This window comes from Xenopus laevis, chromosome 1S (genome assembly GCF_017654675.1).
Source record: "Xenopus laevis strain J_2021 chromosome 1S, Xenopus_laevis_v10.1, whole genome shotgun sequence".
NCBI lineage: Eukaryota > Metazoa > Chordata > Amphibia > Anura > Pipidae > Xenopus > Xenopus laevis.
In genome coordinates, this window is record NC_054372.1 from 168514706 (window position 1) to 168537256 (window position 22551).

Genomic DNA, 22551 nt, shown 5'->3' on the forward strand with positions numbered 1-22551 from the left:
ACGTAATACACTATCTACCTATCTTTCCATTAAGGCACTTGGGCAAAAAACGGATTATACCCCAGCGCACCGAACATCACATATAACTTTTTTGGCGTGGACAAGTGGATCCATAATTACCCTCGGTGCTGCTAATTGTTACCCATTTGGACCTTGCGCACAGCTCATATCTGTTTACCTTTTAATTTTAGAGTTACAGTTCAGCAACACCTACAGGACTGCAGAATAGACAACCAGCATTTCCATCTAAGTCATGTATTCTGTACGGATGTAAAATATAAACTAGATGTAAAAGCAGTTCAGTGAGTGTGATGTGCACAAGGATCTGTTCATGATGTAACCCAGAGTAGCAACTCTTTCTCCCTTTCATGAATTAGGACCCTGCAGCTCTGCCTGCTAGTGCACAGCACTCAGCCACGCCTAGAAGGCAGTCTGGATAGAGAATCTGTCAGGATAGCGGTTTTAGCAATCGGCTGCTTGTGTATATACACATTAGGGCAGCCTGTGCTCTGCCTGCTGCTACCTGCTCATTGTTCTCAGTGGCTGACAGTAGGGAATGACAGTAGGGAATGTTGTGGAGCACAACCAGTGCCACTATATTCCAGGATACAATACAATTGCGTATATACACTGGTGATTATTGACTTCTGCCACTTCTGCAAGAGATTCCCCTGATCACTCAGACTGTTTTTTTTCTAAGGAGAAGGGATCAAAAGGCGGCAAAACATTACTCATCAATTATAGGACTTGCTTTCTCGGATCCCTGTGTATCTGTTGCGAGCCGATAAACTCAAGCATGATCCTAAAGGGGGTCATCCAGCTCCTTTTCTTTACAAGCTGTTGGCTTTCGCTCATCGCCGCCAAAGGTAAGTTTCAGCGTGAAAACATTTATCCAATCCGGCTCAATAAGTTCATTGTCAGTTTTAAGTGCGGGCACCGGGATTTGAACTGGAATTTAAAGGGCACTGTGACTGTTTAAAGTACGGAGAGGAGTGTGCAGTAAAGTGTCCCTCTGGGAATCGATATAATGCATGTTGCTGGGAATTTGGGACAGGAGGGAAATTACGTGATGTTGGCGAATACAGGTTGCTAAAGCATCGTCTCCAAGTGGATTATACACCCTGCCATCTGCAACCCCCCCTCACTTTAACAACTATCCTTAATTAGATGACAGGGCTGGAGAGCATTTAATTGTAATCTCTATCAATGATTAAAAGGAATTAAATATCCACAGGCTTGTCCTTATCCCCTTGACTCATTTCTTTATTGAAATGATGCAAAATGCAGCAGATCCTGTGCCGTTGTCCTTCTCTTCTTCCTCGTCCTTCTCAGATTCAAGGAACAGTAGCTTTCCCGTCAGGCATTATTGGAGACGGCAGATTTAATTGTGCCTAGCCATCATTTCATAATTGGTTTTTGGCAGCATGAAAAGTTGCAAGTTTAAGTTCTTCTCTCTTTTTTTTAACGGGAATATAATTAGCACCCCATAATAAATCTCAGGCAGAAAAACATGACATGTGAAATCATGGTGCTGAGAAACTTGAGTTCCCTTCCTCGCAGGTTTCTGCCCCTTTCTAAACTGTGAATGCATTTGTAGGCAGCACCATTGCCTTCTTTGTCATAATACTTGTTATCTGTGCACAGTATTGAGTAACTGAGGGCATCATAGCATGTGATAGATTCCTTAACTTCTCCTGTTGGAGGCCAAAAGGTCCAGCTAAGTACAGACAATCCATCATGCTTTGTAGGAGTGTGAGTGTACGGATGAAAGAAATCTTGGGGATTATTACAGTAGCAGTTGGCAGCTGTTTTTTTTGCTGCCTGGAAGATAATGAAGCCTTTGGGGCTTTAAACTGTGTGAACAACACAGATCTGATCTATCAAATTAATATAAATATCACAGGGGAAATGATCACATCCATGAAATGAGATGTCCAAAGCTAAAGGCTGCTGTGTGTTCCTGCACTGTGCTCTCTCCGCTCTACAAAACCATTATTATTATTATTTGTATCCCCTGGAACATCTGTATCTGGCTGCAGTGGAAATCCCATTAGATGATATTTAAAGACGACACTATTGTGGTTACATACATGCAATGAGTAGATTTCACTATGGGGAGACACCGCAGCCCACTCTGCCTATAGATTATAAAATGCTATTTACACTACTATATTTTTCAGATATATCCTGAGCTGTTAAATGTATCAATTAAATCCCAAAAAAGAACAGATCAAAGCGTCTCCCCACCTCCAGGCATCTGCTTGTCTCCGGTCCCCTGGTTCTTACCCCTATACAGTAGCATATAGATGCTTAGTTTGGTTGATGAGGGGGAAAAAAGAGGTCTTGCTGCAGCCTTACTCATTGTCATCATCAGGCCATAAATAAAATCTGATTAGGCTGTTCTAGATTTGCTCAGATCAGCTCAACTATATTTACTTAAGATCAGCGCTTCTGTAATGGCTTATATGTGTGACTGTTAAGTCATTGAGAAGACTGGCTGTAGGCACAATCACTCAGTAACTGGACTACCATGAGATGTATCCCAATAAGGCATGGTTTAAACCTCTCCAATGGCTGGAATAAGTAGTAAAATGAGAGAAAAAAATCCCCAAAAATTGTAATGGGAAACCAAAAAAGCGCTATAATTGTTTAGATGGCAGTCAATTGCAGAGTGTGACCCAAGGGAAGTACATGTATGGATTGGGGTTTATTTATTTATTTATTTTTTTGGTCTTTATTATTATTTTTTTCCTATTTGCCTTTGGCAGATGTTCCCCTCGATTACAGCATATTCAGGCAGATGTTACTTTAATGTTGAAGCACAGTACATATACAAATACGACTTCATTGATTGGTACAGAAAATAGATGTTCATTTACATATAAATGATTCCCTTTTCATGCAGCCAGGCTGGGTCTTTGTTGTTGTTGTTTTTTTTTTCTTCAGATGATCATTATTACAGTTTGTTCCTTCTAATGTCGTACAACTGTTGATGTCTTAAGCTGAACGAGTAATTGGAAAATGTTTCTGTATGTGCTTAGAAAGAAACAAGATGCATCTATAGAGGTTATCCATAAACTGTGTTCTGCTGTTTTGGTCCTTGCCTCGTTCTTTTGATAAGAGACCCAGCCCATGGTTTATTTTTACTTCTATAATGAACCCAATGATTAGTCATCAAACTGAATATTGTATTAGCTGTTAAATAATTCAGCAGTATGGGCTGCTCTAAAAATCCAATATGATTTCATACAGTTGCAGTAAGCACATGATGCTATCCAATTCGCGTTGTAGCTGCTCTTCATTACTTTAGCCTTTTAAGCAAAGTGCACCACATTGAGGTCAAGACGTCCAGCATCCAAACTCCCTTAGCTGTTGTTCAACTACATCTCTCAGCATGCCTTGGCAACAGAAGACTGTAGAGGGATGCTGGCAGTCGTAGTACACTCAGAACTGCTTAGACACTACTAAGTAAGTTCATTTGCTTTGTAAAATTGATTTACAAACTTGCTCTTATTCCCTTTCCTCTGGAAAAGTGATGACTACTGAGAGTTTCTTTCCCCTTCATAACATGCCCTTGCAATGAAACTTACTTGTAAATGAAATATTCATGCAGGGGAAAACACTCTCTCTTAGAGAGCACATTGACGATTCCGAGATAATGGATGGGCTCATAATGTAACATTTGCAATTTCTTTTGACTTTCCTTTTCTTAAAGCGAATCAATCAGTTTAATGGAATCAACTGCAAAAACATATTAAATAAATCCACTTGCGGGAAATAAATGATTCTTCATTATTCAAACGACCTTTTAGAGTTTTATGCAACTCTCCAATTGTTCTAGGTCGAAAGGCTGATGACTACAAACCTCAAAATGAGTAGATCTGATTTTTAACTACATCGGAGTGCCAATAGGCTGATCAACGAGCTGTAAAATTGAATATCCACCATTTCAAAAATGTATTATTTGCCAAAGTACCAAGGTTTCCACTTTTAGTGTTTCTTACTATTTGCATTAGGAAGTAAGAAAACAGGGCTTTCTATTTGTCTGATTAGTGAGATGTAATGAACTATTGTAATGTAATGGTTAGAGCCTTCTCTAGTCTTAGTTAAACACGTGAAAATGGCTCAGCAATTTCCCCCATCAATACCTAACACGAGACTGTTCTAAGGTTAATTCTATTTTATTCAGTGTGTAAATACAGTATATAAAGATATAAATTCCATCTGCAAGTTAGGGATGATAGGATATTGCCTGGTAATTAGTGATGGGCGAATCTGTACCGCAAAATTCGCAAAACGGCGGGTAAATTCATGAAAGGCATTAAAGTCAATGGGCGTCAGAATAATTTTCATGCGCAACAATTTTGACGCAAGCGTAAATTTTTATACGCACGACTATTTGGTCCAAAGTCAATGGGCGTCGGAATAATTTTGACGCGCCAATTTTTATGCATGCGTCAATTGGGACCACAAATTTGTGTCTGGCAAATTTATTCACCCATTACTACTAGCAATGAAGACATTGAACAAATCATCATGAATTTTTAAAGAGAATATCAAAACTAAAACTTGAACCAAAAGTCCATTGTTCATGCGTTATCCTATGTCTTATCAATTAAACTTGAGTGCACTGGTAAATAAAGGAGTCCTTCTTAGAGAGTCAATAAAAATAAAATAATAAAATCAATGCTTCGTTACAATTCATTGACTGCTCGGCTACTTATGACCAGTTCTTTCTTTCATTGAGTAACTGTGTACATAGATAGATAGATAGATAGATAGATAGATAGATACCCTGTATATTAAATCCATTATCTAGACTAGTGATGATTATTTTCTTCCATATCATGACCCAATTACCTCTTAACAACCCAAGTGTTCTCAGGTCACATGAAATAGAGTAGCATTATACCAAAGCCAAGTTTATTGCCTATGTACGGAATGCATGTTAGGACATCATCAGTAGAACACATGCTCCTGCAAACGGTCTTGTATAGAAGAAGTATGCAGACTTATTCTACTCACTTAAATGAAGAAACTGCAGTCACACGTCCATGCTACCCACATTTGCTGTTGCAATCTCCCCCCTCGTGGCTGATTCCTCAGACTCCCTCCTTGGCCCTCAGCCGCCCTCCTGAATGCTGAAGAGGGAGGGTTGAAGATGGAAAGCTTTTGTGACGAGGGCTGAGGAGGGAGGACGGAGGAGTGAGGGCTGAGGAATGAGCCAAGGGGGGGGAGGGAGATTGCAGCAGCAAATGTGGCCACCACAGTGGTGTAACTGCAGTTTCTTTGGTTAAGTGAGTAGAATAACAGAGACAAGTCTGCATACTTCTTCTTTACGAGAGCGCATGAAGGAGTGTGTGTTCTCCTGATGATGTCCTAAAATGCGTTCCGTTCTGTACCCATAGACAGGTTGGAGATTAAATCCTCCTGTAGTACTTATCTGGTCAATGGGCTTCTCCCTGGACAGGCCGATCTTGAGATATTCTGTTAGAATTGCAAACTCCCTTGATAATTTTCAATTTAGATGTCCAGGTTTACAAGGTACCATACCAGAGAAGTATAAATGTGTTTTCATTCCACAAGCAGGTTCCTCCGGTTTGATTAATGGCCTGCATGGCTGTAGTTTAATGCTACTTATTCTATGATTTAGCTTGGTTGGTTGCCTGAAAAATGTAAGCCAGTAAGTGAGCATTTATTTTCTCAGACTCTGGAAGTAAGTTTAAAAAAGATGTATCTATTTAATACACACTGGTAACTACAGTATGCCTTCTGTAAAATTATTCTTATTGAAACTTACCACATGCAAAAGATATGCTATAAAGCTATATATTGTTATAATAAAGTGTAGTATACAGGTATGAGACCTGTTATCCAGAATGCTTGGGGCCTGGTGTTTTCCGGTTTAAGGGGTCTTTCAGTATTATGGCTCTCCATACCTTAAGTCCATTAAAAAATAATTTTAATTTATTAAATAAACCCATATAGAATTATTTTGGAAATAATTTATAAACATTAGAATTAGTTGATTAAAATGGAGTCTATGGGAGATGGCTTTCCCGTAATTTGGAGTTTTCGGGATAATGGATTCCATAACTGTACTGTATTCCTATGCAATGATTATCATCCATTCAATGGTAAAATATGGTGCTGTGGCTAATGTGGGAGTTTCCATGTAGCTGGTCTGTGCAAAATCAGGTTTCAGGTGTTTTCTATAGCATGTGGGGTTAAATTCTGTTTTTTTAATATAGTAAATATACACATTTATCCTATTCATGAGTACAATTTATACACAGATATTTCATTCATGGAGGATTTTAATAAATCAAGCAGTACCATTTTCAATCCATGTTTATTTCCACATTTTGCTGTTCTTCATAGACATCGATCCAACCTGTTTTATATGGTCACGAAACTCCTCTGTAACTTATAAAATCCTTATATTTTACAATAGGGGGTACTTTATTCACTATATATATATATATATATATATATATATATATATATATATATATATATATATAGATATAGATATATATATATATATATATATATATATAGATATATATATATAGATATATATATATATATAGATATATATATATACAGTATGGTTTGCCCACAATAAATTATAGTGACTTGATTTATAAGTCCGTGAGTGCGGTCTTCTACATTTTTAGTTTGTGTTGCTATGTTTGCACCTGGGCACCTAATGGTTTTTTTTTGTCATGAGTGTCAATGCATTTTTGGATATATATATCTATTTTGTTGGATATCACCTACATGCATAAAGCTAACTTAAGCCGTGAAGAAGACATCGAAGCCCCATTCGATTTCAATCTGCCATCACTAGGCAGAGTATTTTACAGCATCAAGTTCATGGTGAAGAACTATTTGCATTGCTTCCAGTGGTATAACTATACATGAAGCCTGGAGAACAGGGGACCCCCTGCTATTTGTGTATAATGTTCTCTCTAATGTAATCATGTCTCTAGCGAGCACCTCTTGTTGTAACATTGATGTTTATTTTTTGCTTCAATTCAGACTCAAGGTTCATCTTAGGGAAGTTGGGCACTGATGTTGGGATCAGGCCTGGCTCACATCCCACAGATATGCAATTGGCTTGTGGTTAGGCCTTTGTGCAGGGCAGTCAGCCTATTCCACTCCATCTGTGCAAACCCAGTCTCTCTGGACCTCACTTTTTGCATGAGGATATTGTTGTGCTGAAACAGGAAAGAGTCTTCACCAAACTGTTGCCACACAGATGGAACCACGGAATTGTCCAACATATTCATGTATTCTGTGCCTTAATATTTATTTTACAATTCAACTAGGGGCCTTATTCTAAACCAGGGATCCCCAACCTTTAGAACCCGTGAGCAACATTCAGAAGTAAAAGGAGTTGGGGAGCAACACTAGCAGGAAAAATGTTCTTGGGGTGCCAAATAAGTGCTGTGATTGGACATTTAGTAGTCCCTATGCGGCTTGTCAACCTACATTAAGACTCTGTTTGGCAGTGCACCTGGTTTTTATACAAATAAAACTTGCCTCCAAGCCTGGAATTCAAAAATAATCACCTGCTTTGAGGCCACTGGGAGCAACATCCAAGGGGTTGGAGAGCAACATGTTGCTCACAAGCTACTGGTTGGGGACCACTGTTCTAAACCAACAAAGTCTCAGGCCATATTTCCATGTCCACCAAGCATTATGCATTTAGGCAGCTAGTATTCTCCTGTCATCTGCCAAATCTATATTATATAGAATATGCATTTCCTATTGGGTGAACTTTACACCACTCTGGGTGACTCTTAGATTTGTTTCCTTCTGATCCCTCAGAAAAACATACACTCCGTATGAATAATTCTTGTGCTGATATTGCTCATTGAAACTCAGCAATAATTGTTCCAACTAAGGACACGTCATGTTAGAAAGATTGTCCATATACATTTGACTGTGTTGGCAACTGGATGATGTTAGCAGTAATATTGTTCAACTATTCAATATAGTATACAATATATATAAATATATATATATTTATATAAGATTATATAAATATGTGGAAGTGTTTTCTTACCAGCAGTCAACTACATAAAGCTTTATTCAAGCTCTGCCAGTCTCAAGTGCACTATAAAGCTGCAAAAACAGAAGGCTTCAAAATGATCTGACACACATATACTGTATATATTTATTATTGAAGTGCGTGATTGGTTTTAGAAAGGCATGGAGCGACATTATCTCATTGTAATAAAGGAAACACTTCAAGAATACTGTTGATAGATATATTTGTGTCAAGACATTCTGAGTATCTGGTTCTTCTTTTTTTTCAGTGTTACTCTAGGCATCTGGCAAGCATGTGACCTTCAATAATGTGATGTTAAATACATAATTAAATCATTAATCACACCTGTTTAAAAACTCCTTTATATTATTACAGATGTTCGTTCTCAGAAGTAGGTTAGTTAGGGAGCCAAGGATCCATACATAGAGCTCCAGAAGCTAGCCAACCCTGACCTACAAAAGATAGTCCAGCTGACCAACCAGAAAAAGAAACAATGTACCGTATATACTCGAGTATAAGCCGAGTTTTTCAGCCCCCAAAATGTGCTGAAAAACTCTACCTCGGCTTATACTCGGGTCAAGCGCAAAAACGGTCGCCGGCGCCTAAGAATATTCGCCCGCGCCTTAGAATAGTAGCCGGCGCCTAAGAATATTCGCCCGCGCCTTAGAATAGTAGCCGGCGCCTAAGAATATTCGCCGGCGCCTTAGAATAGTAGCCGGCGCCTAAGAATATTCGTCAGCGCCTAAGAATATTCGCCGGCGCCTTACAATAGTAGCCGGCGCCTAAGAATAGTCATCCAAAAACGAAATTGAAACTTACCAGAAGCTGCTGCATTTCACACCCTCGGCTTATACTCGAGTCAATAAGCTTTCCCAGTTTTTGGAGGTAAAATTAGGTACCTCGGCTTATACTCGGGACAGCTTATACTCGAGTATATATGGTATTCACCATCTTTTCTCTGTGATTAGTATTACAGTTTAAACAACAGCAGCATATGTTATCATTCCCATGATTTTATTAGATCATACTTGGGGAGGCACGTTTATCAAAGGTTGAATTTCGAATTCATATGTGTTTTAAAAACTCCCACAAACTCCCATGAACTCGAAATGTGACCAATCGAAAATCATTAAAAAAAAATTATTTCTTAAACTCGGGTGAATAGGATCGACCCGAAAACTCGAATCGAATTCAAATCGAATCTAATTTGAGTTTTAAAAACTCGAATCAAGTTTGTTCTCCAAAAAAAAGAATGTCAGGAAGGGAGCAAACAACTCCTAATTGATCCCAGGACATCTCCAATTGACTGAAACGGCAATTCTGCAGATTTTAGGTGGCGAGTAGTCGAGTTCTTAAATCTCTAAAATTTAATTCGAATTTTTTAAAAAAAACTGAATTGAATTTTAACAATTCCCTAGTCTAATTTGACAGTTTTGGCTATAAAAAAACCCTGAAAATTAGAAATTAGATTTTTCTATTGGACCCTTGATAAATCTGCCCCTAAGTGTTGCAGAACCTCTGTATTTTGTGGAATGGTAGCCATTTGCATAATATAGGTAAAATTTGCCCAAAAATGTTTATACTGTTTTACTTAATGTAGAATATTCGGACTCAACTAAATGCCCGTTTTACTGGTTCCTTGAGATATAATCTAACTGTTAATTCTGACAAATAACATAACAGTATGGTAGCTCCAATCAGACAAACAATTAAAGGGGCATTATACACCCTTTTTAACATGAGTTCAATCAATAGAGCTTGTACTGAACATACATGAAGCTGCTAAAATATATCCAAAAATACTCCAGCTAAAACCTGTCGAAATCAAGTCAATGGCAGATGGTCATTTGTTTTGTATTTTTTGGAGACCCTCACATTCCGTTTGGACACAGTGACAATGGCAGATGGTCCCTTTAACAATTAGAACATGTTTTTTTAATCTTCAGGATTCTTGATATTTTCTGGCTCTTTGCCCTGGTTTTCATTCGAAAATCTGATAAATTCATGTTTTTTTTAGAGAAGTAGTATTGGTAAATTAAGGGGATTCAGATTTGGGAGTTTGGCGTTTTTTTTTAAATGAGAAAAAGTAGAGTTTTAGTAAATAACCCCATAAATTTTGTTTTTTCATGAATCTCAAAAAATTCATGGGTTTTCTGTATTTCTTTAAAACCAAAAATTGATATTTAAGATTAAAAAACAGAAAAAGTCTAATACAAAACTGTGCCAAGTAAAAGCCATTGAGGTCCCGTAGAAGTCAATCGGAGCTGAGCTGATCCTATTGGACCAGTTTTATCAATTTGAACTTTTATTGGTTTTCTAATATTTTTTTGCTAAATTAAAATTAATTTTTTTTAGAGGTTTTTAAATTAACTCCAATTTTGATTTATTGGGTTTTCCAGAGAGCACCACAGAGCAATCCTCTTCCTGCTTCTTTTTCTTCTGGCAGCTGCACATGCGCAGTAGAGTGAAAAGCCGAACTTTAACGAAAAATCCGGATGTTTCATTCTTCTGCGCATGCGTTTGCCCTGGGAAATTTGAAGCAAAGAAATGAAGAAGACAATCACTTTGTGGTGCCCGCTGGCAGAACCCCAGGCCGGTGCAGTTTTCTACTGATAAGAGCACTGACCCGGGATTTTTTTAGGTAAGTATAAATTTCCTTCTCCTTTAAATTAATAATATTAAAGCAAGTCAGGCAGTGCATGGGTAGGGCCAGCATTTAGAAGCAATTTTAAAGATTATGATTAAAGAACAGCGTGTAGAAAGCAGATGTGAGCATTTAGCAGGTTTAATTCATAATCTGTACCATCTAGTGGCAGGGGGTTGATGTACTGCTCACAGATGGGTCATGAAATGCATGAAGCTGACAAGTAACGTTTATTGCTGCATGTTGAGTGGGGAATTCACCTTGATGAAGATTAAGATTACACTTGCTGCCATGGTTTCCAGTATTTTGGCATAAGGTTGGTGTTATTACTGTATACTTTCTATTGGATTTAGCTTTTCTGCCAAATCACTGGATGAGGTTTACTGGCTGCTGGTACAGTTAGGTCCATAGATATTTGGACAGAGACAACTTTTTTCTAATTTTGGTTCTGTACATGAATTTTAAATGAAACAACTCAGATGCAGTTGAACTGCAGACTTTCATCTTTAATTCAGTGGGTTGAACAAAAAGATTGCATAAAAATGTGAGGAACTAAAGCCTTTTTTAACACAATCACTTCATTTCAGGGACTCAAAAGCAATTGGACAATTGACTCAAAGACTATTTCATGGGCAGGTGTTGGTAATTCCTTCATTATGTCATTATTAATGAAGCAGATAAAAGCCCTGGAGTTGATTTGAGGGGGGGGGGTGCTTGTATGTGGAAGATTTTGCTGTTACCAGAGCTTTCTATGCAGGTGAAACAAGCCATACTTAAGCTGCAAAAACAGAAAAAAAACATCCGAGAAATTGCTACAATATTAGGAGTGACAAAATCTATAGTTTGGTACATCCTGAGAAAAAAAAAGAAAGCACTGGTGAACTCAGCAACGCAAAAAGACCTGGACGTCCACGGGAGACAATAGTGGTGGATGATCCAAGAATTATCCCTTCACAACAGCCAAACAAGTGAACAACACTCTCCAGGAGGTAGGTGTATTGATATCCAAGTCTACCATAAAGAGAAGCCTGCATGAAAGTAAATACAGAGGGTGCACTGCAAGGTACAAGCCACTCATAAGCATCAAGAATAAGGCTTTATTGGACTTTGCTAAAAAAACATTTAAAAAAGCCAGCACAGTTCTGTAAAAACTTCTTTTGGACAGATGAAACAAGATCAACCTCTACCAGAATGATGGCAAGAAAAAAGTATGGAGAAGGCGTGGAACAGCTCATGATCCAAAGCATACCACATCATCTGTAAAACAGAGGAGGCAGTGTGATGGCTTGGGTGTGCATGGCTGCCAGTGGCCCTGGGACACTAGTGTTTATCCATCATGTGACACAGGACAGAAGCAGCCGAATGAATTCTGAGACACTGTCTGCTCAAATCCAGCTAATTGCAGTCAAATTGATTGGGAGGTGTTTCATAATACTGATGGACAATGACCCAAAACATACAGCTGAGGCAACCCAGGAGTTTATTAAAGCAAAGAAGTGGAATGTTCGTGAATGGCCAAGTCAGTCACCTGACGACTAAACTTTGGACAGAAAGGCCCACAAACAAACAGTACTGAAAGCCACTGCACTGTCATTGCCAGCAAAGGGTTTTCAACCAAGTATTAGAAATGAACATTTCATTTTCAGTTTTTTTAATTTGTCTAATTACTTTTGAGCCCCTTAAATGAACTGATTGCAAAAAAATATGAGGAACTAAAGCCTTTTTTATCACAATGTTTTAGTTCAACCCACTGAATTAAAGCTGGAAGTCTGCGGTTCAACTGCATCTGAGTTGTTTCATTTAAAATTCATTGTGGTAATGTACAGAACCAAAATTAGAAAAAAGTCCAAATATTTATGGACCTAACTGTATGTATACTACCAGATTCACTATCCCGATTGCTATTTTTCTGGTCCTGTCCCTACAGGCTGATTGTTAAGATACCAATGTAAAAGTTACCAATGTTGCAATGGCAATAGTATAGGAGCCAGTGTGAGTTAATGGCTTTTTGACTCCTTTCAAGTGCTCTCTTCTGTAATACATTTTAAGACAAAATAATTTCACTTGTTCCTGCCATCGAGTCACCTCTGGTTTTGACTGCAATTGCCGGATAGGAAAATAATCTGTATCCATACAAGTTGTGTTCATTTCCTCGGCACTGCATGACTGAGACATTTGGCCTTAATAGCATTGCACTATATAAAAAGAACTTTGCCTTTCCAATCAATTCCCTTCCCATCTATTCACTTGTAGAGAGAAAGTGTAATCAGTAAATAAGGTCAGGAGACAGGTAATAGGAGTTTCAATTCAGAAGATGCTTCGGTAAAAAGCATTTGAGCAAAAAAAACCAAAAAACAAAACAGAAAATTTATATGAAACTAAAACAGTTTCCAGTTGGGGAAAAAAGAGCCATTCAAAATGTTTCCATATACAAAGCATCTGGGTTGTCTTTGAGTAAATCACATACATTGCTTTGCTTCACCTCTCAGTTTATCCAAGGACAGGGGATATTCATGTATAAGTGAATAGATTGGATAAACTCTGCACAAGGTTTGCATCTGAAGGTTACACTGGTGGAATCTACCAGTCAATAGTAAATGCACCCCGGTCAGAGATTTATTTCAGGGGCTCTGTGTCAGTGATATCTATTATGGGGATGACAAATAATTACTATGACTTTTGATTATGTGCCCTCTGTATAAAAATGTGCCAATAGCCAATGCAGTGAGGGTCTTGAATCAAGGATGTATTAGTAGTGTACCCGCCGCTGATCCTAATATGAAAGTGACCTCTGCCTCTGGAGTCATTTTTGTTGATTTTCCCAGTGCAGGAGAAAGCCTTGTAATAATGAGTTTTAGTAATAACATATCTGAAGTCGCAACACCACTGTAAATCCTTCAGAGACTGTATATTGCATGAGGGGTTATTGCTCATTGCTCAGATTTAACATCTCCCTAGGTGCCAGGCACTTAGAGTCCTGTAGGATGTGTCACCTCTTACAGAGAACAGCTGCTACCAGATTAATGACACAGTCGGTTCCCCTCCTGGAATACCTGTTGGCATGTGGTGTGTTGCTGTGGATTTATCTCTTCTTCACAGCCTGCATTGAGTGCTGCCTCTGCATTCATGAAAAAGGAAAATGAAGATAGGGCACTGGGAAAATGATAGCAAATTGCTCTTGCAAATCCATGCATGTTATAGGCAAAATAACCAGAGATGATTAAGTTTCTTTTGGAAGCATAAATTCCCCCATCATAAGAGGATTTATTTATGTTGGTAATAACCAACCCATATGGGCCATATAATAAGAGTAGCGCACACATGTCCAGCAGAGGCACCTGGGTCTGTAGTGTTCTCGGAGCTGCTTCATATTGAAAGAATCATAAATAACCAGTAACTGAAAATGCTGCCCAGCTGCAGCATGTGTGTTTATTATACATGTGTTCTGGAATCCATTCCAACAGAATCTCTGAAGCACCCTGTTGTGCATTCTCTAGAAGTGGCTTCATCAGAATCTCTTCTGGTAATGTATTACAAGGTCTCCACTAACTGATACTGACTAATCATCACATTTTACATCATCCCTAAATTCCACTAACCACAATACTTAAGTGATGCATAAAAATACAGACATCTGGTCCAGTGCAGAATACTCCGGAGCCCATGATAATCTTTCATACAAGATGTTTTTGATGTTGTTAGACAAAACAATATTATATATTCCTTCACTAACTAAAATCCATAAAGTGAAACCTCCATTTTATATTCTAAAGGTTAGTTTTTTGTAATCCCACTAAAATAACACATAATGCATTTCCCTGATTTTAACATTTTTCCGGATTTTATACCATTTTTTCGGTCCCCTAAAATGAGTAAAATTGGGGTTTTACTGTATTTGTCTGGGGTTCCAATGTGTTCAGTTCCTTATTACTACTACGTACTAACCTCTCCATGTACCAAAATTGTGGGACCACAAAAAAACCACCCCTGGAGTCCTTGTTATCCTTAAACAATTATAAAAGTATTTATAAATATACAGGTATGGGAATGTTATCCAGAATGCTGGAGACCTGGGGTTTTCCGGATAATGGATCTTTCTGTAATTTGGATCTTCATACGTTAAGTCTACTAGAAAATTATGTAAACATTAAATAAACCTAATATGCTGGTTTTGCTTCCAATAAGGATTAATTATATCTTAGTGTGGATCAAGCAAAATGTATTGTTTTATTATTACAGAGAAAAAGTAATTTTTAAAAATTTGGAATATTTGGATAAAATAGAGTCTATGGGAGGCTATCTGTAATTTGGAACTTTCTGGATAATGGGTTTCCAGACCCCATACCTGTATTACTCATTATTTGACTTTATCTCTTTCTACAGCAGTGTATTATCTGGTCCCAGTTGTGTGTGAGAGCAAAGCACTACATATCAGCACTATACTCTACTCTTTCTACCCACAATGCAGCATTTTCCCCAGAATTTCAACACAATAAAAGGTGCCTGCAAAATAAGTAGATTTTCTTACCTGATAAATCTCTTTTGCGTAGGCCCGTACTGTCAGTGCAGGACGTATGGGGTTAAGTTCTCCTCTCTGGAGGCACAAAACATAATTGAATCTTTTAGACTCCTCCTCTTCCTGTGTCTCCTGTATCTCCAGTTTCTTGTAAAGTCTGTGAATGGAGACACACAACATAGAGAGAGACTAACTCCCTAACTAACTCAGGCACGGCAGCAACCGGCACCCCACCAAAAAGAAAAGGGCGGGATGCTGCACTGACAGTACGGGCCTACGCAAAAGAGATTTATCAGGTAAGAAAATCTACTTTTATGCGTACGGCCCTACCTGTCAGTGCAGGACGTATGGGGATGTCCCAAAGTCGTCCAAAAAAAGGGTAGGGTAAACTATAGAACTGGAATGAGTTTGTCTAGAATGGCTGTTGTATCAGTGTGTGTAGAAGGGTGTTTAAGTTCTTGACACCAAAACCTAGCGGTGCGAGCTACACTAAAAGAAGCCGAGGCTGGTTGAATAATGGCTGCAGAATGGAGAAAATCCCTTTTGAGGGCAGATTCCATTTTTTTATCCATAGGGTCTCTAAATGAGCCCGCATCTTCCGCTGGAAGAGTAGTATTCTTGGATAAACGTACAATAGCCGAATCAACTTTGGGAGATTTGTCCCAACATTGTCTGTGTTCCTCTGCAATGGGAAATTTGGCATAAAATTTCTGAGAAATGTTATTTCTCTTGTCTGGGTCAGACCATTCATTGGAAATAGTTTGAGATACAGACTTACTTATAGGAAAAGATCTGGTCTTTTTAGGAGTATTGCCAAGGACTTTGTCAACCTTGGAAAGTTGTGGCTGTGCCTCCGTGATTTCTAACGTGTCACGAATGTATTTAAGCAAAAGCTTAATGTCTTCTGGCTGTTTATGAGTGGAGACAGTGTCTGAATCATCATAATCAGAGGAAAAACTGTTCTGGGAGTCCTCAGCTGATGAGAAATCAGAAGAACTAGAGGGAAGTTTATGTGAAAACTTGGTCTTTGCTTTTGCTTTGGTACTGGACTGAGGTTGAGCAGCAACAGCTTGTTGTACAGAAGCATTAATATGCGTCTGTAACCACCCCATAAATTGCGAAAACTGCTGATCGGCTGGATTAGCAGGGGCTGAAACTCCAGGCAAATTAAATTCTGGTTGCCGCTGTGGTGAAATAGCTGCAGGACTGACAGGACCTGGAGAAAATTGTAGATTAAATTCCTTATCTGATGTATCCTGAACAGCATGTACTAAAGCTGTAGTAACTGACTTGGGTTGTTGCAACTCAATGTCTGAGTCAGAGTGCTGGTGACAAGGAACCATTTTAGATAGTTTGGGTGGGGATGGTGATGGAACATGTGCTGTCTTTTTAAGTCTTTTCCTAGATGTTCTTTGTGATTTCTTAGGAAAGGCTACTGTCTCTGAGAGATCTTCAATGAGATCTGCTAATTCCCTGGAGTGTGCCATAATAGAGAAGAAGTTAAAGTACTTAACTCGTGTCCCTTCAGGAGCTGCAGAGAAAGAGCGCGATCAGAAGCGCTGACGTCATCAATGCGCAGCCGAAACGAAGCGCGTGTAGTCTAGAAGCTCAGACCGCCTCCAATGGTGACGTCATCCGGATGCGCCAGGTAGTTTTGGCGCTCACCGGAAACAATCTGCCGACTCCTGCGCCTGTACAGGCTCGTAGGAGCGTGTTAGAAGGCGGAATGCAGTCTGTGCAAGCAGACACCTTGGCACAGAGGTAATGGTCCACTGGGGAGGCTAAATGCCGTTGCGGACTGCCAGGGGGGTACACCCGCCGGTCATCCTGAAACTTCCCCTGAATAAAAAAATATAGGAGTTAAAGGAGCACACTCAGTCCGCCCTAGAAGGGAGGAGGGGCTCACAATAACTGGGGAATAACGCTGAATGAACAGCGGAGCAACACCTATGATGGAAGGGGCTCAGTTGAAAAAAAAAAAAAAAAAGAAAAAAAAGGAAACAGGGCTCATGCATGTATTACTAAGGGAGCACACAACCTAGAGAGGGGGCTCACCTTAGACAGAGCACACTAGGTAAAATCATCATGTCTGTAGAAGAGGAAAATTGGAAGTGTCCACCTCCGAGCAGGACAAACAAAAAACTGGAGATACAGGAGACACAGGAAGAGGAGGAGTCTAAAAGATTCAATTATGTTTGTCCTGCCTCCAGAGAGGAGAACTTAACCCCATACGTCCTGCACTGACAGGTAGGGCCGTACGCATAAAGTGCAACACAACTCGGGCATAAAACATCCACTGCAGAAAATAGGTTGTAGCATAGGCTGTGGCACCTGTAGAGGCGCCAACCCAAGTTGTGACTGACCTAGGTGCACCTTGGCTCCATCTGCCATGCCCAGACCACCTAATACCAAACCCTTCCTTCCCAGTCATGCTCTTTGGTCCTCTTCTTTGGAAGATTTGGGGTGAGATTTCTATGCATTAAGTGGATTGAGTTAAGATTAAATAAAATCTAATTAAACCAAAGCACTGATGTGTCTGAATTTGTTACTTCCAGATCACTGATGTGTAAAGTGTTGGTAACATCATTAGCAGGCAATCCACTTGGTGCAAATGGGTTTCTAGTGTAATAGCAACATGCTAAAGGAACCCTACTAGTAACAGCTCCTCAAGACATTCATTGTATAAATGTGCCCTGTACTTTGCACTTTGTGGGATATTTAACAAAGCAGGCAGAACCTGCACATTGCTGTTAAGGAACATAAATAGGCACAGAAAGTGTAATTGCATGTATGTGAACAATTGGGTTCATGTATAAGCCTTAAAGCTGGATGTCATATTCTCATCTGCTATACTGAGACACAACTGGTTTTTAATGACCAGCGGCTTGAATTGATAGAGACACTACTGACTATAGCACAGGACTCTTGATTGAGAGAAGCCTGGGATTGACTCCTGTCTCAACTTCTTGTGACCTTCATCAAGTCATTTTATCAGTGTTTGAGGCTCAAGCAGCGACAGCTGTTGTAACTCCAAGAAGCATCACATCTCTGCACTTGACAGGCTTCACAAAGCCTGAAATGTTGTTGCATTGTGCATGTAGTTTTTCCACAAAATCACCAGCTCCTTTGTATTAATCCAACCTGCTATGACTTTGCACTTGTTCCTAAAATGTCACTGAATTTAGCAACACTACAGTATAAACGAATAAAGTTACAATTTTTTCCTCTAACTGACTCTATTCCCTGAGCAGCAGAAAAGAACTGCAGCATGACATTCAGTCGCTAATTGATTTTTCCTTTACTAAATGTTCTGCAGTACTAGGACTTGGGGGGAAACTGTGCCTCGTTAGTGTATTCTTCCAAATTATTTCCTGTTGTAATGAAAACATATTTTTTTTTTCAGTTACTTCAGTTCTATACAATTCATTGCATAGCAGGTGTAGTTTGTTGCTTTGGTGTATTGGTTCAACAGTCTGAGGCATATTGAAATGTAAGAAAATAAATAATGAGCTTTTAACAGGGAATAAATGTAAATATTTATTTTAGGAAGAGTCTGGAGGGCTTTCTGAAGATAGTTTTATTTTTATAACTTGTGAATTAATCGCCTTTGCTGTTCTGCAGCTGTCCAAACTGGAATGTAAGCACACACTTATTCAAGTGAATCCAGTTACTTATTCTGTTCCATAATAAGAAACCCAGAGTTATCATGTTATTGTGTGCCCCATTTCTGACATTGCACCTCCCACATGCTTGCATTTTTGGAGGATGTTGTATATAATAACAAGTGCAGCCATTACTGGTAAGTGAATGAAGGTTCTAAAACAAGACTTTTATTAATATAATACTAGACTTGAAACCAGTAGCAGTACGTATAAGGACATGTTTTAAATGAAAGATCTGCTTCTTTGGTGTGGTAGCCAATGAATGGATATTTTGCTAATTTTCCACCACGTTTGTGACCCATAGGCCAAAAATAAGGTCATGCTATGGGTCTAGGAAGACATTGTCAAGCATGGGGTCAATATCATTTGATGAAGTGTTTTTATATTTGCTGTTATGTTTCATGTTCCAGTCACTAGATGTAACCTCAGAACAAAGGACAAGGTTCTAGCTATAAGCTTCCCTCAATCAATGAAAAGGGAGTGTATGGCCCTGGGAAATCAATATTAGTTATGAGAAAATGGCCCAAACTTATTTAGCTGATGAAATCGAGAAATACTGGCTCCAAGGGCCTTAATACCGATACCTCAGATAAAAGCTTTTTTCCCCAACAGAAGTGCCATAACACTAACCGGCATATCTAAATGATGTTGCACAATAAAGGCCCCCGTACACGGCCCGATAAAAGTCGGCAGCTTTTTGGCCCATGTGTGGGGCCATCAGATGGGCTTTCCCGATCGATATCGGCATCTCTGCATGTATGCGGTCCTGCGATCCGACCACTCGTTCTCCTGCATTATGATCCAAACATTGGGCCTTAGGGCCCACGATCGGATCAGCCCGATATCGCTCACTTCAGTGTGGGGCAGAAAGCAGCTCGTTTGGCGACATCGCCAAACGAGCGGATCTCTACGTCTATGGCCACCTTAAGACTCTTTCCTGGGCTAAGAGCAGGCCATCTAGTTGAGCAGATGAGGTTTCACCAAAAGTATGCAATCTAATAGAGCTGAGACTCCTCCAAAGAGAAAGGTATAAGCACCCTGACAGCACATATCAGTTAGGGCCATATGTTCAAGGCTGTAGTGCTAGGTAATGACCTTTTTGACCTACTTTAATCCAGGCCAGACACCTGTGTGAACCACTAGCTACTGAGTAAAGTAGAGACTCAGAAAGTTGAGCAGGTGTAAATGTTAAACATGCCGTGGTTTTCTGAGGCTTTTTTATTTGTATTGCTGATATTTTGAAAAGTGAAAGACTTTTGTATCCCTCAGTGTCAATCAAGAGTGGACGTATGGTCCCAAGAAGTCCTGAGACTCCTGTTGAAAGATGTAAGAGTCTGCAAATAAAATCTGTTCTTAAGCTTATCCAGTCAAAGACCTCTAATGGAGTCTCCCTTTATAGGAACGTGATCTCCCAAGTACATTATGTTGTACACATGCTGCCTGATAGATGTTAATTTGATCTGTGGCCAGACATGGTCAGCCACTTCACCTACTGTCTGTACATTCCCACATGTCAGAGGAAAGACAAATAGAAAGAAACCCTTCCTTCTATTTTGAGACATGGTCCTCAATGGGAAGTGAAACTGATTTTTAATCTTTATCATTCTGTACTGAATTACTGTCAAGAAACACAGTTGTTAGAATTTAAACAATTGAGAGAAGAATGACAAAAATGCTTTATGGACTAAAAAAATATCAGCAGCAATGTCAGGCCTTTAATATATACATTTCAGAAGAGCAAAGGGGAGAATATATCAAGGGAATTAATAGCCTTTAGGGTGAAGCATCTCTCAAACAAGGAAGATGACATGAGCTAAAATCTGAAAATGGATTGAAGTAAATTGAAAGGAATCCTTGGAAATACTGCTTTGGAGAGGAGGCAATAGATACATGGAATAGTCTTTCAGCAGATGTCGAGGGGGGTTAATGTCAGCAACTGAACAAGTCAACTTCAGACACGATATAATGAGCAAACATAACGCGCACAAATAGAACACACTCTATGTAAATGATTGGGTTAAATGGCCCAATTTTTTTTCTGCTTTTTCCTGCCTGTAAATTTTAAGTGAGTTGAAATTGCATATGTAAGTATTCAGAGAGGTTTGCTATTGCATCCATCATCACTAATGCTGGGAGAGCTGCGTTTGATTCTAACAGCAGGCATTTGGGAAATCCATTTGCTTATTTCATCTGCAAAATTCTAGATCTAATAAACACAAAAATGGTATTGCCGTCTCATGGCAGCAAAATAATATCTGTAAAACCTCTCCTGAACAACCTACATGCTAGCAAATGACCATATTAGGTTGGCCTCCTTCTCAGTAATGTTACTGGCAGCTTCGTTCTCCATATTGTGATTGCATACAATCCTGCATATGTGCAATGTTTTTGGAAGTGTGCAGCATCTTAATGATATCAGTAGCATCATGATGGAAGTAGCCAATGTTTGTGCTGGACAATTCTGCTTTTATGGTGTGAATTGCCTGGATGCTGAATTACTGATTTGTCCCAAAAGTATTTGGCAGCTGCTTGTTGGTGGACTTGACTAAAGGCTTCCAGCTCATAAATAAGCCTTAGTTCTGGCCAAATTTTTTTCATTTTCCAACTAGCATCCCCATTCCCTGTCCTAAACACATTTTTGCTACTATTGACTTTTTATATTATGTTTAAGTGTACATTTGGTAATTGGAAGATGTGAATACTATCCCCATCTAAGATAGCAATGGTGCATCTATTTTTTTGTTATAAAGTCATGTTATGGGGGATTTTGTGTGCAGCTTGCTTTATTGAGTTTTTAGCTGACTTGTAAGGGATTACCCCTGTTTTACCACAAATGGTGTATTCCAAATTGTAGTGCTCTCCCCACAATCAGTGTGACCTATAGGTAACTTTTAATGTTCATATTTTAGAATGTACTTTTTTAGTGTGAGTATTACTTAAAGGTGAGTAGCCTATCCTTGCTAGACCTGACCTGTCTAGATTCAACTTTACCTTTCCTGCCTGCTCAGACAAGGGCTTAACAAAATGAACCTTGAGCACATGGCTTCTCAGGACTATATACTTTAGCACAGTGCCATCTACTGGTCACTGGTTGAACTACAAGGGGGAATAGCTAAAGGCAGGATAAGAAAATAGGTCCCCCTCCTAACTGTATTTTAGGACTCAGTTTAGGAGTCTATAACACTAAGAGACTGCCTGTTAAATAATACTGGGAGACTAATTTACCAGTCCCCTATAGAATGATAGCAGCAAAACTCAATCCACTCTGTTAGCTGGAAAGTCATTGAAATAAATTGTGGGCCTGAAGCAGTTGTGAGGTGGGCTCTAATTGAAAGCCAAATAAAAAATTGGGCTGGCTTAAATAGTTATTTGTTGTACTGAATACCACTGGAACCTCGTTTTAGTGTAAAATTAGGGGTTAATTAATGTGAAATTAGGGGAAGACACTTGCGGTGCTAGTCATTTTATGAATTATAGAAGGAAGAATGGCAGGTTTTTTTTCATCTATTTGTAACATGTTTCAGACTAAGGGTGTTATTTATCAAGGTCCGAATATCTGAACCTCGAATAATTAGTGGTTTTGGAGGAAAAAAAACTATAAAGTTTTCGTGATTTATTAAAGTGATGGTCTAAAAACTCAGAATCCGAAAACCAGGCTTCTAAAAGCTGT

General features: G+C 39.1%; 1 protein-coding gene across 2 annotated transcripts in view; it reads left to right on the forward strand.

Annotated features, from left to right (window-relative positions):
* The first annotated feature begins 383 nt into the window (after positions 1-383).
* Positions 384-22551, forward strand: part of edil3.S (EGF like repeats and discoidin domains 3 S homeolog) — a 311320-nt gene continuing 289152 nt past the window's right edge. Inside the window, exon 1 of one of the 2 annotated variants that reach the window (XM_018244394.2) lies at positions 384-866. In XM_018244394.2, the coding sequence (XP_018099883.1) occupies positions 797-866 (70 nt within the window). In that variant the 5' untranslated portion in view covers positions 384-796. The remainder of the gene's footprint in view (positions 867-22551) is intronic. The other variant, XM_018244395.2, reaches the window with a different exon arrangement.